Raw genomic sequence first — 16,215 nt, 5'->3', positions numbered from 1 at the left:
TAAATACTGAAAAATACAGGTCATACTACTTATTGAGCTTCATTTCTATTGGGATCAGTGCCAGGAGCAGTGAGCTACAAAACAGAGTGTAAAACTCTTAACACAATAGACATGTATTACTAAAAGTTGATGTCCTAACCAACTAGCAATCCAAGTAAGTTAGATCAAGTAAATGTAAAGAGTATAAAGTGTTAGCAATAACAAAATTGTTCTGGATTGGTCTGGGATACTGCAAAAGGTCCTCCAGTCGCAGAAGGCAGCCTACTTGGGTAGGTCAGAAACACTGCAATTACTACAACATAAATGAATAGTAACTATGAAAAGAGGAACTACACAGCACAAAAAGACCTCTACATGATTAAGTATTTCTTCTGCACAGCCCTTTTCTCAGTAAGCACACAAAACGTAACACAGGTAAAAGGACACTTACTGGTTTTAACCTGATTTCTGAAGAGAATAAGGCTTATGAAATCTTGCTGTCTGAACATATATCTTTTGCCATATACATCTGCAGTAGCATTTGAATTTGAATCTATTCTCTCATTAAACCTGACTACAGAGTTGGAGGAATCGGATACCTGGGACTTCTATGGGATCTACGGGGAGGGGAGAAAAAAATACCTATGGCCAGATAAGGTAGACAGACACAGATTCATGAGTCAGTACCCCAGAGAAGGTTGTTATAATCCAACCCTTTATTCACTGAGAAGGGCAGCATTTAACATGCAGACATATTAGCTACTCCTCCCAGTTCTGCCTTCAGCAAACTTGCTGAGGGTATATTCTGTTTATTAACAAAGATATTGAATAAGACTGGACCCAGTATCAACCCCCGGGGATACACCACTAGTTACCAGCCTCCAAATAGACTTCAAGTAATTAATCACCACCCTCTGGGCCCAGCCATTCACCAGTTTTCAACCCACCATACTGTCTGCTTATCCAACTCATACTTCATCAGCTACTATGTGAGGATTTTATGGGAGTTACAGAAAGTAACATAGTTACAGAAGCCTTACCAAAGTCTAGGAAGACAATATCCACTGCTCACCATTCCTTTATTGAGCCTGTCATTTAACTGTACAAGCTCATGAAAAGGGCTAACCATGATTTCACCTTTGCCAATCCATGCTGGCTACTCCCAATCACCTTCTTTTTTATGGGCCTGAGAGTTATTTCCAGGATTAGCTGCCCTATAGCCTTCCCACGGATTGAGGTAAAACTGCCCAACCTTTATTTCCCTGTATCCTCCTTCTTGTCCTTCTTGAAGACAGGAAGGATATTGGCTTTCCTCCAGTCTTCAGCCACTTCTCCCAGTCACTATGATCATCCAAAGATTACAAAGGTCTCACAGTGACATCAGCCAGCTCCCTCAGCACTCCTGGGTACACCCCATAATGCCTGCAGACTTCTGTACCTACAGTTTGCTTACGTATTTCTTCAGTCAATTCTCTTCCATTAGGGGTACATGTCTTTCTTGCTCCAGATTTCCCAGGGGTCACCAGGGCCTAGGATTCCTGAAGGCCAGTCTTATCAATTCAGACTGAGGCAAAAGAGAACCTCAGCTTCTTCCATATCTGCTGTCACCAGGTCCTTTGCCTCATTCAGTGGCAGGCCCACATGTTCTTTAATCTTCCTTTTGTCACCTGTGTACTTATAAAAGCCCTTTACCTTGCCTTTGACATCCCTTGCCAGGTTCACTTGTAATTAGACTTTGGCTTTCCTTAACCCCCTCTCTGCAAGCTTAGACAGTGTCTCTGTATTCCTCCCAGGCAAACTGTCCCTGTTTCCACCTTCTTTATGTTTCCTTTACATATTTGAGTTTTAAGAGAGTTCCTGGCAGTTTTACCAGAATTCCTGCTCATTGGGATGGACCAGTTTTAAGCTTGGTGGAAGTGATCCTTCAATATTAACCAGCTTTCCTAGGCCCCTCTTCCCTCCAGGGCGTTATTCCAAGGAATTATACAAAGCCTATCTTTGAAAAGGCCAAAGCCCACTCTCCTGAAGTTAAGGATTGTGAGCTTACTTTTTGCCCTTCTCCCTACTTTCAGGATTCTGAACTCCACTATCTCATCATCCCTGCAGCCAAGGCTGCCTTTGAACTCTTTGAACTTAACATTCCCAACAAGCCCCTCCTTCCTTGTGAGCCTGAGGTTTAGCAGAGCACCTCTCCTCACTGGCTGTAATATCATTTGGAGGACTAAGCTGTTACAAATGCATGCCAGAATACTCTTGGATTGCTTATGGCTTGCTGTATCTCCAGCAGATACCAAGTTGAAGCTCCCACATAAAGACCAGGGCCTGCAAACATGATGCTGCTCCAATCTGTCTGTACAGCACCCCATCTACTTGTTATTCCTGGTCAGGCAGTCTACAACAGACACACACTACCATGTCACCCATAAAAGCCTGCTTTTTAATATTTACCCATAAGATCTCGCTTGGCTCACCATCCATCCACAGACAGAGCTCCAAGCAGTCCTCTCACATAAAAGAGAACTTTACAGCAGGCTAGGGAAACTAGAGAGTAGAGTGTCCTCCAGTGCAACCTTCCAGTCATGCAAGTCATCCCACCACATCTCCATCCATCTCCACATCTCCCAGCAAGATCCCAGCTCTGCAACTGCGCACAGATCCCTGACTCATCATGCTTATTCCCCATGCCTCATCCATTATTGCATATGCATTTCAAAGAGGTACCCTAGCATTACCCAGATTTCCAGAAATGGTTCTGGGGATTTCTTCATAATGGTCCCTAGTAGGCACTTCCCTTGCTCATATGCAAATACTAGGTGACCCTGCTTAATCCCGATTTTGCTGACATTGTGATCCCTGTCTGTCAAATCACTGCAGGCCCTTTGCTCATCCACCCTGTCAGTCACTTCCCCACAATGCTGCTAATTACTCTCTCCCTCCCCATCATTCCTGGTTCAAAGACCTCCTTACAAGGTCAGCCATCCTGCTGGCAAAGATGCCTTTGTCCTGCCTTAGTGAGGTGGATCCTCTCTCCCAGACAGAAAACAGCATCCCATGGCAGCAGAGCCCAAGGCCCTAGTAACACCACTGACTCAATAACCAACTGCTGATGTGCACTGCCAGTATCCTCTTCCTCACACCCTTTCCCCTTACTGGCTAGACCAAGGAAACCACTACCCAGGCCCCCAGGTCCCTCACAATCATGCCCAGAAATCTGTAGTGAGTACATATGCAAAACTTCACCCACTTCTAGTGACACATGTGGGTGCTAGGGATATAGATAGTAGTAGCCTGGGGAACATAAAGAAGGACTACAGAGCCCTGGGAGAGGTGGTTAGGGGCTCTAGAGCTCAGAGAGTCTTTTTGTCAATTCTCAGGATACAGGGGAGGACCTAAAAAAAAGCTAGGAGGATTGGCCAGGTTAATAAATTGTTAAAAGGGTGGTGTCATCATCAGGGGGGTGGGTGTCTTGAACACGGGACCCAAGTTTGTAGGCCAGGTCTACTGGGGGCTGGTGGAGCTGGTTGATAAAAAAGGGAAAGAGCAGTTTTGGTAGGAGGCTTGCCAGATTGGTCAAGGAGGCTTTGAACTAGATGTGCTGGGGGAGGGGAGCATCATTCCATCCCAACACACCCAGTCAGTTGCCAGCACCTACAATAAATGCTCTGAGCAATGTAGATATATTCCAGCCACCCCAGCCAATGAGCCGGTTTCATTTAGAGCTCGGCTCAGATGCCTTTATACAAAGGCCCGTAGCGTGGGGAACAAACAAGAGGAATTAGAGATGTGTGCACATCTACGGGGGTATGATATAATAGGCATCACAGAAACATGGTGGGATGGCTCCTATGACTGCAGTGTTGGAATGGAAGGTTATAGGCTCTTTAGGAAGGACAGGCCTAGCAGGTGGGGAGGGGGAGTTGCCCTTTATGTTAGGGATAGGCTGGAGAGTATGGAACTCTGTCTGGGGACAGGGGATTAGTTAACAGAGAGTTTGTGGGTCAGGGTTAAAGGGAAAACAGCTATGGGGGACATTATTGGGAGGATCTGTTACAGACCACCTGATCAAGAAGAACCTGCGGATGAAGCACTCTATAGACAGATAGGAACAGCCTCACGCTCACAGGCCCTTGTTCTCATGGGTGACTTCAACCACCCTGACATCTGTTGGAAGGACGGTACGGCCCGGCACAAGCAATCCAGGAGGTTCCTTGATTGTGTGGAAGACAACTTCCTTCTGCAAGTAATAGAGGAGCTGACAAGGAGAGGTGCCATGCTTGACCTCGTGCTCACCAACAGGGAAGGGCTCGTTGGAAATGTGATGCTCCAGGGCAGCCTTGGATGCAGCGATCACAAGATGGTCGAATTTGAGATCCTCAGGAAAGTGAGAAGAGCATGCAGCAAGCTCACTGCCCTGGACTTCAAAAGAGCAGACTTTGGCCTCTTCAGAAGCCTGCTTAGTAAGGTTCCATGGGACATAGCCCTAGAGGGCAGGGGGCCACAAGATTAGTGGTTGATATTCAAGGATCACCTGCTGCAAGCTCAGGAGTGTTGCAACCCAACTAGAAGGAAGTGCAGCAGGAGGGCCAGCAGACCTCCTTGGATGGATAAGGAGCTCCTGAGGAAAATTCAAATGAAAAAAGAGGCTTATAAAAGGTGGAAGCAAGGAGGGGCGGCCTGGGAAGAGTACAGGGATGTTGTTCGGGAAGCTAGGGACCAGGTTAGGAAAGCTAAGGCCCAGTTAGAATTAAACTTGGGTAGGGATGTTAAGGAAACAGGAAGGGATTCTATAGGTACGCAGTGAATAAAAGACAGACTAGGGACAACGTAGGCCACCTCTGGAAGCTCTCGGGAGAACTGGCTACACAGGATTTGGAGAAGGCTGAGGTTCTGAATGACTTCTTTGCCTCGGTCTTCACTGGCAGAAGCTCTAATCGCACCACCCAGATCTTGGAAGGCAGATGCAGGGACTGTGAGAATTAAGACCTTGCGCCCACTGTAGGAGAGGATCCGGTTTGAGACCATCTTAAAAGCCTGAAAACAAGTCAATGGGACCTGATGAAATCCATCCACGGGTCCTGAAGGAGCTGGTGGATGAAGTTGCTAAGCCACTGGCAATCATACTGGAAAAATCATGGCAGTCAGGTGAAGTTCCCGACAACTGGAAAAAGGGAAATATAACCCCCATTTTCAAGAAGGGGAAAACGGATGCCCCGGGGAATTACAGACCAGTCAGTCTCACCTCTGTGCCTGGCAAAATCTTGGAGGAGATTCTCCTGGAAGGCATGCTAAGGCACATGAAAAACAACAAGGTGCTTGGTGACAGCCAGCATGGCTTCACTAAGGGGAAGTCATGCCTGACTGATTTGGTGGCCTTCTATGATGGGGAACAGAACTGATGGACAGGGGTAGAGCAGTTGATGCCATCTGCCTGGACTTGTGCAAAGCGTTCAACACTGTCCCACACGACATCCTTGTCTCTAAATTGGAGAGACATCAATTTGATGGATGGACCACTCCGTGGATAAAGAACTGGCTGGATGGCCGCACGCAAAGAGTTGTGGTCAATGGCTCCATGTCTGGCTGGAGACCAGTAACGAGTGGTGTCCCTCAGGGATCAGTGTTGGGACCGGTCTTGGGACCGGTCTTGTTTAAGATCTTGGTTGCTGACAGGGACAGTGGGATTGAGCGCGCCCTCAGCAAGTTTGCCGATGACACCAAGCTGTGTGGTTCGGCTGATATGCTGGAGGGAAGGAATGCCATCCAGAGGGACCTCAACACGCTTGTGAGGTGGGCTGATGCCAAGCTCATGAGGTTTAACCATGCCAAGTGCAAGGTCCTACACCTGGGTCAGAGCAATCCCAGGCACAGCTACAGGTTGGGCAAAGAAGAGATTCAGAGCAGCCCTGTGGAGAAGGACTTGGGGGTGCTGGTCGATGAGAAAATGAACATGAGCCGGCAGTGGGCACTTGCAGCCCAGAAAGCCAAGCGTATCCTGGGCTGCATTAAAAGAAGCGTGACCAGCAGGTCGAAGGAGGTGATCCTGCCCCTCTACTCTGCTCTTGTGAGACCTCACTTGGAGCATTGTGTGCAGTTCTGGTGTCCTCAACATCAAAAGGACATGGAACTGTTGGAACAAGTCCAGAGAAGGGCCACGAGGATGATCAGGGGACTGGAGCACCTCCTGTATGAAGACAGGCTGAGAAAGTTGGGGCTGTTCAGCCTGGAGAAGAGAAGGCTGCGTGGAGACCTCATAGGAGCCTTCCAGTATCTGAAGGGGGCCTAGAGGGATGCTGGGGAGGGACTCTTCATTAAGGACTGTAGTGACCAGACAAGGGGTAATGGGTTCAAACTTAAACAGGGGAAGTTCAGATTGGATATAAGGAGGAAATTCTTTCCTGTTAGGGTGGTGAGGCACTGGAATGGGTTGCCCAGGCAGGTTGTGAATGCTCCATCCCTGGCAGTGTTCAAGGCCAGGTTGGACAAAGCCTTGGGTGAAATGGTTTAGTGTGAGGTGTCCCTGCCCACGGCAGGGGGGTTGGAACTAGATGATCTAGATGATTATATTGATGAATTACACAATACTGTGAATGAGCTACAATTGAGAACAATGTAATACTAGATATAAACGTCAGAACCAAAAGACAAAAAACAGGACATGCAGATTCTGCTCCTGGTTTATTCTATAAGCATAAGATGCTTATAAACACCCCTCTTTGTGTTCAGTAAACATTCTTCTTATAGAAAGCTTTCAAACACTTCACAAAGCTCTCAAGTAGCGTTACAATTTTTCTTTTTTTAACTTCTATAAGCACTTTAAAAAATAATCATAATATGCATTTTTAAAATATTCAGGTGCTGCAAAACTGCTTCTTATACAGAGGTCTGTTAAAAAGGGACTTTTCCAAGTTGGGCTTTGGAAAGAAAAAAATAGCAACAAATTTTCTGTAAAAATGTACAGAAACTGGTTTCCTGTTTGAATATTTTCCAGTTTTCTCCCGACTGTAAAGGCCCATGTGCATGTTACAAACTATCCCCAACAGTCAACCCAATCCTGTGTAGTTTTCCCACCGCTTGATATTAGTCAAAGTAGGCTGTAAAAATTAATTTTTTTTTCCTCTCCAATTTAAACAGCCTAAAACAAGTTCCTCAACTTCATCAGAACACTTAGAAGCCAACCAAGGCATGAGCCAAATGCCTTCTCAGGACCACCTGCAGTTCTGAAGCCATTTATGCAGCCTTCAAAGAGCTAGAAGTTTCCCTGTACTACTTTTCTGGTCTCAATCCAAAATCACTATGTCTTGCATGTCAGAAATGTTACATATGGTAGGTGTAGACCTATGTTAGAGATACTGTCTCCCAGAACTTGTTCTGCCTTTGCTAAGTCTATCTTATCTACAAAAACTATTTATATTATTCTATACTGGTTACAAAATACAGTGACAGAAGACCTCAGTGATGGTCATAACATATTTTAAAATGCACTTTGCATCTCTGGAATTCCTGTAGCCTTCTGTGATATACCTGATATTGTCAAAAACAGATTTTGGGCAAAATATTCTTCATATGACACTGTAGATGTATATTTTCTCAGACATGCTCTATTCATTGCAACACAGCAGATGCCAAAATCCAAAAGCAGAGCCAGAGGCCAAACAAAAATGACAATGTATGAACAATAGGTTCTTCAGCATTATCATTTGTCCATTCTCACTAGCACACCTTCCACTCCTGTATTCTGCACCTTCACACATCTAGCTGTAGATTTGAGAAGCTGCTGCCCTGCATCAAAAAAGATTAATAATTCTTGAGATCCCTTGGTAGGTAGGTACAGTACTACCAAGACTGACTCAATGAAGGCAATTCACACAACAAAGACAAATTTCCATTGTGCTAGTGTGATCCTGGACTGTTCAAGCATTGCGGTCACACTACTGAAGACTCATCAGTACAAATGTAGAATTATCTTAACTGAAGTACCCACCTAATGTACAGTCCCATAAAAATCTGGTGTACGTAAAGCTACACGTTAGAAGTCACAATAGGAGCCATCAACGAGTTACACAATAAAAAACCCAGCTTATCAAAATGACTCACATGTAGGCCAAAAAAAGTAAGCCTTTTACAGCATGAGATTTGTGGCAACTGCAGCTAAGGATCACCAGAACTACTACCTGGTTATCCTTACTCACAGACTACCCTGGATTCCTTACTCACAAATTGCTATACTCTCAGGTTTAGATCAGCAAGAGCTATTAAACTTCATAGTTATGTTGCCAAGAAAATTGCCATTCTGTATTAACCAGTAGCTCCCCATCTCCTCTCAGTCTACATTCTGACCAATCCACATCAGAAATGCAAATGCTAATTCTCAACCCTACCTCCAAATCCAGGCTTGATCTCTAGGAAATTTGGTTGATTATTTCTTCCGAACCTGAACTCAGTACTTTCACATTACTTGGTCAATTCAATTTTATTGCACCCATTAAATCTATCAGTGCCACACTCAAATGTACGTACATACAGTAATCTGCAGCTAAAATTAAGAAGTGTGGACAACTACATGACCATACCATTCACTGCTCACCTTCACCCTACACAAGACAGTTTGAAAAGCAAGATCCTCTATATATTCTCACAGGACGCAGTTTCGAAAAGCAGCAGAGCCTTTTGAAATCCACAGTTCAATGCCATACTTTGGAGAAAAGCCCTAACCAAGCAGGGTCAAGGGGGTCCAATATCACATACAACTTCTCAGTCAGAAGTGCTTTTGCTAAACAGAATAAGCATGCCTTCTGGGAAGGATTTGCTACTCGAGAGATTCAAGTAGTGATACAGCTCTATGATGCATCACTCTTATCGTAGGCAGTTGTTTGTTATTTGGTAAGGATGGATTTCATCTAGTCATCATTAATAGTCAAAATAAAATACCAATTTGGGTGATCTACCCACAGCATGGCACTCTCTCCAGCTGCAACTTCTCCCTATTACAAGGACAGGTATGAATGACCTATTTTTGTTTAATTTTATGAGCTAATATAGATTACAATAAAAGATCAAGCTGCTGGAACTGCCAAGTACTGTGGTCCTGGGTGTTCTCTAGTGACAGACCCCAGGCTTGTCTATCTCTAGCCTGAACCCAATTTTTTAGGCGTAAAACTAATAAGATTGCAGGGACAAAAAAAACCAAAACAACAAAACAATCAAACAAAAAAACCTGCTGTACAATGTTCCTGCCATCCCTGTTAGAAGTACAAACTCAGAAAATGCCTGGCACTAATAACAGGAAATTGGCATTGCCAGTACAAAAGAGGACAATGAGTCTCACTGCCAACCAGGAGTGGAAGAGTGAGACCAGAAACAGCAATTCCACCAGATAATCTGCCACAGAACCAAAAGCCTAAGCCAGCATCTTAGTTTGAATGTTTTACAGGTAAATGAGGCAATCTACTTAAATGAAATCCCAGGTTTTAGACCCATTTAAATCTTATTTTGAAAAGCATGTCATAACTCAGTAATTTGCAAATTTAGGAGCAGGTCTTTATTTTCCCTTATATTTTCAATCCACTTTTTCAACATTTTAAAGTATCTTGTGCCGCACTAACATATCTCTTCCTTTGACTGCAATCTGATAAAGTCAGTCTCTGCTTTAAAGATGTAGTTGTTGCTGTTTTGTGTGTTAATGACAAACCCACTTTGAACCCATACCAATAAGTTTAATAAACCCTTAAAATAACTTTTAAGTTGTTCTCCAGTGAAATATTAACACCCCAACATGCAACTAAACACATGCAATAATGCTGATGTTCATTAATACTTTATGTGCACTTTTAGCTTATTGTTTATTTAAAAAGATTTTGTAGTCCCATTTTTAATATAAATCGTAACAGCAACTGAACAGTGTATAAATAACTGCTATCAGATACAAGAACAGCTAGAACCACAGCATCATCATCTTTACCTCTTTAATTTTGTTCCTCTTCTCTCGGATATCCGGGTCTGCTGGTTCTCCACTGTTTATCCCTATAAGATTTGGTAAAGGAACGGGGGGCAGTGGCTTGCTGTCTTTCTTTTTCAACTCTTGCACTACTTTGTTCTTTTCTGTCTGAATCTCAGCTTGAATCTCATCACGTGATTTCTTCAATTTCTCCTTAGCTTCTTCCAGTGCCTTTTCATGATCTGCTCGGATCTTATTTCTCAGACGTTCCTCTTCTTCTCTAGAGACACAAATATTAGTCAGCATCTCATTAATAAAAACCACACTGCTTATAAACAAAACGCAGCTTCAAAACAGAACCCACATCCAAGCCGCTTTACTCCAAGTAATTCTAATGACTCAGACAAGTTTACTTTATTATGCTTGTTCAGAATCCTCCAGTCCTTTTGCCATGAACTCCAGAAGAACAGGGCACACACCAGCAACGTTATTGTGGAAAAATGTATCATTGGGTTTTATCTGCGAGCACCTTTGCTTGCCTACTCAAGAATTTAGAGAGAAAAAGCCCTACATCCTGTAATTCAACTACAGATGTGTGCAGAGGCACACCTAGCAATCATTCAGTTTAAGAAAGAAGATCAGAAGGGCTCTCCCTAGTCTTGTGCACAATAAATACATTGTACACAACTTTTCAAGATCTGCAGTAACCACCATTTAAAAGAAAAGATTCACAGCCACTCCTTTTACTACCAGTAAGTTGGGAGCTGCAAGAGCTGCAAACTCCACCGCAGCATGTTTTATCTTGAATTCAGAATTCATTGTTCCAATCAGTGCGCCCATAAACCTCACACATTAAACAGAGAGTTAATTATAAAGCTATTTAGGAACATAAGAGCTTTCAGTAAAGCATGGTTTTGAAACTCACTGTCAACAAAACCAACATCATCTTGGTTCTAAAAGCACAATCTTCTATCACGATCTTTAATGACCAGTAAAGATTTCGAGATTCACATGCAAAATGAAGTTTACTGTTTTAGAGCCTGGGTTAAACAAGAGACAAAAATGGCTCATTCCAGTCTCAAAATATTTCAAGGCATCAGGAAGCTACACATCAGACTCTCAATATAACATAACCTTTTCAAGCTTCTTTAAAATATCAAGTTGCTTAGTGACTAATGTAAGCCAGAATAGTTGTAAGGATTTAAAACAAGCACTAGTTAAAAACAAACAATCAAAAAACCAAAAAAAATACAACAAAACAACAAAACCACCCACACTCCCTCCCAGTTCCTCCCCCAGGCAAAAATACCTTTTCCTCAAAAAGCATTAGGGAGGAGACGGTGGATAATGGAAAGAAAGGCAGTCAAGCAGCAAGCCATGTAATAAATATCAAGCTTAGCCTAACTGGTTTTAGGAGGAATCACTTGACCCACATTGCATGGGGTTTTTTTCCAGTATACTGAAAACATACCAATGAAGAGAAACCACCATTTGATATGTGAGAATTAGAGAAGTTCAGTTGGAAGGGACCTCCAGCGATCATCCAGACCAACTGCAATTAAAAGCCAATCCAAAAGTTTACAGAAAAAAAAAACAAACAACCCAAGATTGATAACTGTTAACCAAACATTGCGAAATATTTTTAACAAATTTTGTAGGGAAAATATCCCAATTTATATTATATAATATAATCCTCATTTTGTTGTCAAAGTCTGTGGTGAACTGCTAATGCTTCCAGAGACTGAAATCAATATTAAGAAGCTTGCTGGGCTGCTGCGTTGGATTGTTTGGGGACACGGACAGATTTTACTGAGCTTTGCAAGTATAGCAGAACTGGGTTTATTAATCTCACAGATCAAGATCATATAACGCCATTTACAAGCACTGCTTCACCTTTACAAAAAGAAGGTCAAAGAACAAAGCTAATAATGAATAGCTTGCAGAGAGTTATGATACTATTGTATCAGAGCAATCCCACCAGACTGATTCATTTTGTGCAAGGTTTATGACTTACAGTCTTCTGCCAAGGGAGAGCTGATTTTAAGTCAAAATGCAATAAATCAAGCTTTCAGTTCCAAATATTCACAGTTCAAACCCCCAGTGCACCAACCCTGACTGCTATCTCATGGACATGCAGTATATTTTTAAGGTAAAATTTATACACTCCTTTCCCCATTCTTTAGCTTGGGCTCAAAAGCTCCGAGACTTTTAGGCCCACATTTTATTCTCAAGTTGACAAAACTGGTATCACTTGTCATCATTCAGAAAATAACTTCCCAGTTTACAGGTCAATGTGCTTAGCATGCAGGGGGAAAGCCACAGTACTGCAACATAAATGGTCTCAGCAAAATGCGCTGTTACACAGAATGTTTTATTAGCCCTTCCATCTTTCTGAAGTGCTATTAGGTTTGAATTTTAAGAGTTTATAGCAGCATTATTACCTTTCAATATTTCCGTACTAGAAATACAATGCAACTTTTTAACAGACGGACTGACTGAAAGCCTTTGAGACTGAAGTTCCTCAGCCACTTTTCTCAACATGGTGCACAGCACATCCACATTTCTCCCAGACAAAAACAAAGGACTGTGCTCCTCAACTTTGACTATCAAATCCAAACTCATTAATATTGTTGAGCGGTAGCAGCGCTTCTCTCCCTCAACTGTAGAGCAAAGAAACAACTATCTCTTCTAAAGAGAGATAATACGAGTAATATTTAAGGTAACTTTTACTCCTACTATGACTCACAGGAGAAAATAAGCTTCCTTGTATTTTTGCAGAAGTTACACTCGCTGTGGCAGTAAAGTGCTCAATTCTGTAACAAAAGCAGCTGAAATTTCCTATCAAGCAAAAGACTTGAAACCATGAAATGTGTAGTCTGGAAAGCTTTTCAACACTAGCAGAGGGCTTTGCGTAAGATGCAGCTAAAGAGAATGAGAATGAGGTTGCCAGAACGAGACACATCATTCCCAGAATCAAGAGGCAGCAGGCTGTGCAGGAGCCAAAGAGATGGCTTACAGAGGATGAGAAATACAAAGCATTGCTGAACATTTAAGAATCAGAAATATTTCAGTGTGGGGATAATGTATTTTGGAGGTATGGTTCTTATTTTCAAAACAGTTCCTGCAAGCGTCAGCCTTTACCTTCTGACCAGATCTACCATTTTGTTAATAAATATTGAAATTCTTCCTCCAAAAGAAAGAATTTTTAGAAAAACAGGATAACAGCCTATCTCAGACCTTAAGAAAAAGATGTTCAAGGTATAGGTACATCCACATCAACTGAATTTGGAGATGATGCTTTACAATGAGCATGCTTTACTCATAAATTGAAAAGGGCTTGGTAAAACCCCTGGTTCACATGCATGTCCCCAGAAATATGAAAGAGATTCATTACATATGTGTAGTTATAGTGAGTCTGACTCACTAAAGTGATCTGCTTTGCACACCTTCAAGATCAAGTGCAATGAATATTTTGCCTTTACCTTTTCTTTATATTTTCAGTCCCAGGTGCTACATACAACAGTAATAATAAAAGCTCTATCACTCTGCCATCTTCATCTATTTCTAGATTCAAACTGCATGAAACAGCCATAAATCGGAAAACAAGTTTTCAACTCATGTCTATTTACACTGCAGGATCCGCTATAGAAACATAAAAAAGCTGCCGATTTCTACAGCACTATAATACAATTAGAGTCATTAAGGAGATTTGAATGACAGCCTACTTGCCTTCAGTCACTCAGCAGAACTAAGTATTTCAAGAAAATACACCGAGACTCAATAGAGATGAAAAACTCTAGCACTAACTGTATGAGCAGCTCCAAGTCTTCCAGGAAGTGACATTTTGAGACAAACATGAGAAAACAGTAAGATGAAGAGAAAGGTCAACAGGTATTTGAGGAAGTTTACAGGAGATTGTCCAAGAGCTTCTGCAGAAATATCCTCTGTGCAATTACCAGAGACAGACAGCATGAACTACAGGAGATGTCATATTCTACATTCCAGCTGAAGACATATTTTATCAAATATATTCAGGTATAAAGAATCATAGAATGGTTTCGGTTGGAAAGGACCTTAAGATCATCTCATTCCAACCCCCTGCCACGGAAAGGGACACCTCACACTAAACCATGTCACCCAACACTGTGTCTTTGAGCAGACAGGGATGGAGCATTCACAACTTCCCTGAGCAACCCATTCCAGTGCCTCACCGCCCTTACAGTAAAGAATTTCTTCCTTATATCCGATCTAAACTTCCCCTCTTTAAGTTTGAACCCATCACCCCTTGTCCTATCACTGAAGTACCTAATGAAGAGTCCCTCTTCAGCATCCTTGTAGGCCCCCTTCAGATACTGAAAGGCTGCTCTGAGGTCTCCATGCAGCTTCTCTTCCACCTTCTGGGCTTAGCACGAGCAAGGGCTGAGGGTGCCAGCTCCCTGGTGGAAAAGCAGCACTTTACCTCTGGCAGGAAGGGCATTCCTGGTGAAAATGACTGCCTGCAAGTATGGAAAGGTGGGATCTTGTTACACAGCGATGACAGAGCACGGTTCTGCCCGGACGCTGCCAAAAGGATTGCCTTCCTCGTAGGGCTTGCCTGAAGCCCCACGGTAGGACAACACCATCCGCTCTTGCCTCCATGGGAAGAGCGCTGCCCTTGAGGCGGTCTCGGCAGCTCCACATCCCACCTCTTCCACCAGCCTATCCACCCCACAAGATGGCGGGTGCCACTGTCGCCTCAGCGCTGCCACCCGCCACTCATGTTTCTTCAGAGTTCTTAAGCAACAAAAACTAAGAAAGTAGTTCTGAAATACAGAATAAAATACAGACTATTGAAAATACAGAATAAAAAGAATTAGAAGATTGAAAATGCGTGAGCAGCGGACATCCCCCCAAGTCATAACCAACCACCAACAAGCTGTCCATCTAGCATAAGAAAGAGTCAGCAACAGTTTAATGCATGTAGATAGCACCACATTCAAATACTCAAGAGTGAAAGAAAGGCAACCTCAGAAAGGATCCATCTAAAAATGTAAGATTGGAAAGAATCCCAGCATAAGCACATATACCCCAATGTGTCAAACAGTTTCCCTATTCAACTACCCACCCCAACCCTGCCTCTAGGCTACATAAGCAAACTCTTATGATATAGAGTATTTTGAGTAAATCTTCAAAACCCCTTACCTAACAGAAAGCTGCTGCTTCCTTCTGGTGCCCCCCCTTCCCCCCCCACTTTACTCTGAAGTCTCAAGACAGAAAGGTTCAAGTACCATGAAACAACAGCAGTAGCTACTTTAAAACAAGCAGTATTGTTAAACAAATCTGCGATTAGACTCTCTTTTGCCAGCAGGAACCATAAATAGACTTAAATGAGAATCCAAAACTAGAAACACGTTCAAGATTTTTTAAAAGAAACCCTGTAAATAACCATTGCAGCTGCTTACGCAGAAGAACTATGCATATAACATTCCAAAGCTGTCTAAATGCCATTCAAAGAAGACCACAAATGATAATGCTTGATAACCAAATCACTAACCAAAACTTCATGTGCTTTAATCATGCACGCAGTAGCGAGCCTTATGAACTTAAAGGCTACTAAAGCCTCACTTGTCAGGACAATGATTTTTAACGTGTCTCCTATCTGCCGTGACACAGCAGGCTCTTCAGAAATAAATAGCAAGAAAAGTAAAACAACCCAAAACGCTTTCAGATTACTTCGTGAGATTTGAGATCAAAAAAGGAAACAAAAATTAGCATGGAGGCAAGAAAACTAGCCACCAGTAATTGCTCTCTCATATGAAAAAGCAGAACACTTGGTCACCAGAGTGAAAGGACCCCCAGTGTATTATTTGGATTTTCAGCAGATAGACAAGAACTGTTAAAGCACATAAATGTTTGTGTAAGTCTGTCATCTAGAAATAAAGCCCTTTGTGGAAATTCTGAACTTTTTTCTCAAATTTAAACTTCAACCAGAGGCTACTTTTAGAGACAGAATGAAATAAAGGTAGGCACTAATACTAAAAAAAAAAAACCCAACCAAACAACCCAACCAACAAAAAACTCAACACCCCAAAAAATGTAGAGTCAGTGCCTAAAAACCATTTCACATGTCAACTACAAAAGTTGCTTTTCCCTCCAATCTTGCAGCATACACGATTTTGTAACATCCACACATCACAATCCCATCATATTCTCCTAGTATATAGAGTATATAACACAAGGACACTGGAGAAATATGTAATGCCCCTCACTGCCCAGAAAATAAACCTGAATTGCAAATTCCTCGAGTGGCTTCTTTCAGACAA

The 16,215-nt window shown here is 42.5% G+C and overlaps 1 protein-coding gene across 1 annotated transcript in view; it reads right to left on the bottom strand.

The window, feature by feature from the left end:
- Window positions 1-16,215, bottom strand: part of MAN1A2 (mannosidase alpha class 1A member 2) — a 139,662-nt gene that overhangs the window by 98,641 nt on the left and 24,806 nt on the right. Inside the window, exon 2 of the mRNA XM_062618100.1 lies at window positions 9,938-10,193. Within this exon, the coding sequence (XP_062474084.1) occupies window positions 9,938-10,193 (256 nt within the window). The remainder of the gene's footprint in view (window positions 1-9,937; window positions 10,194-16,215) is intronic.

The sequence above is a fragment of the Pezoporus occidentalis genome, unplaced genomic scaffold, assembly GCF_034315485.1.
Source record: "Pezoporus occidentalis ecotype Australia unplaced genomic scaffold, CSIRO_AGI_Poc_V1 ctg104, whole genome shotgun sequence".
Taxonomy (NCBI): Eukaryota; Metazoa; Chordata; class Aves; order Psittaciformes; family Psittacidae; genus Pezoporus; species Pezoporus occidentalis.
The sequence above is the reverse complement of the archived record's forward strand: the minus strand, read 5'-3'. Positions and strand labels throughout refer to the sequence as shown.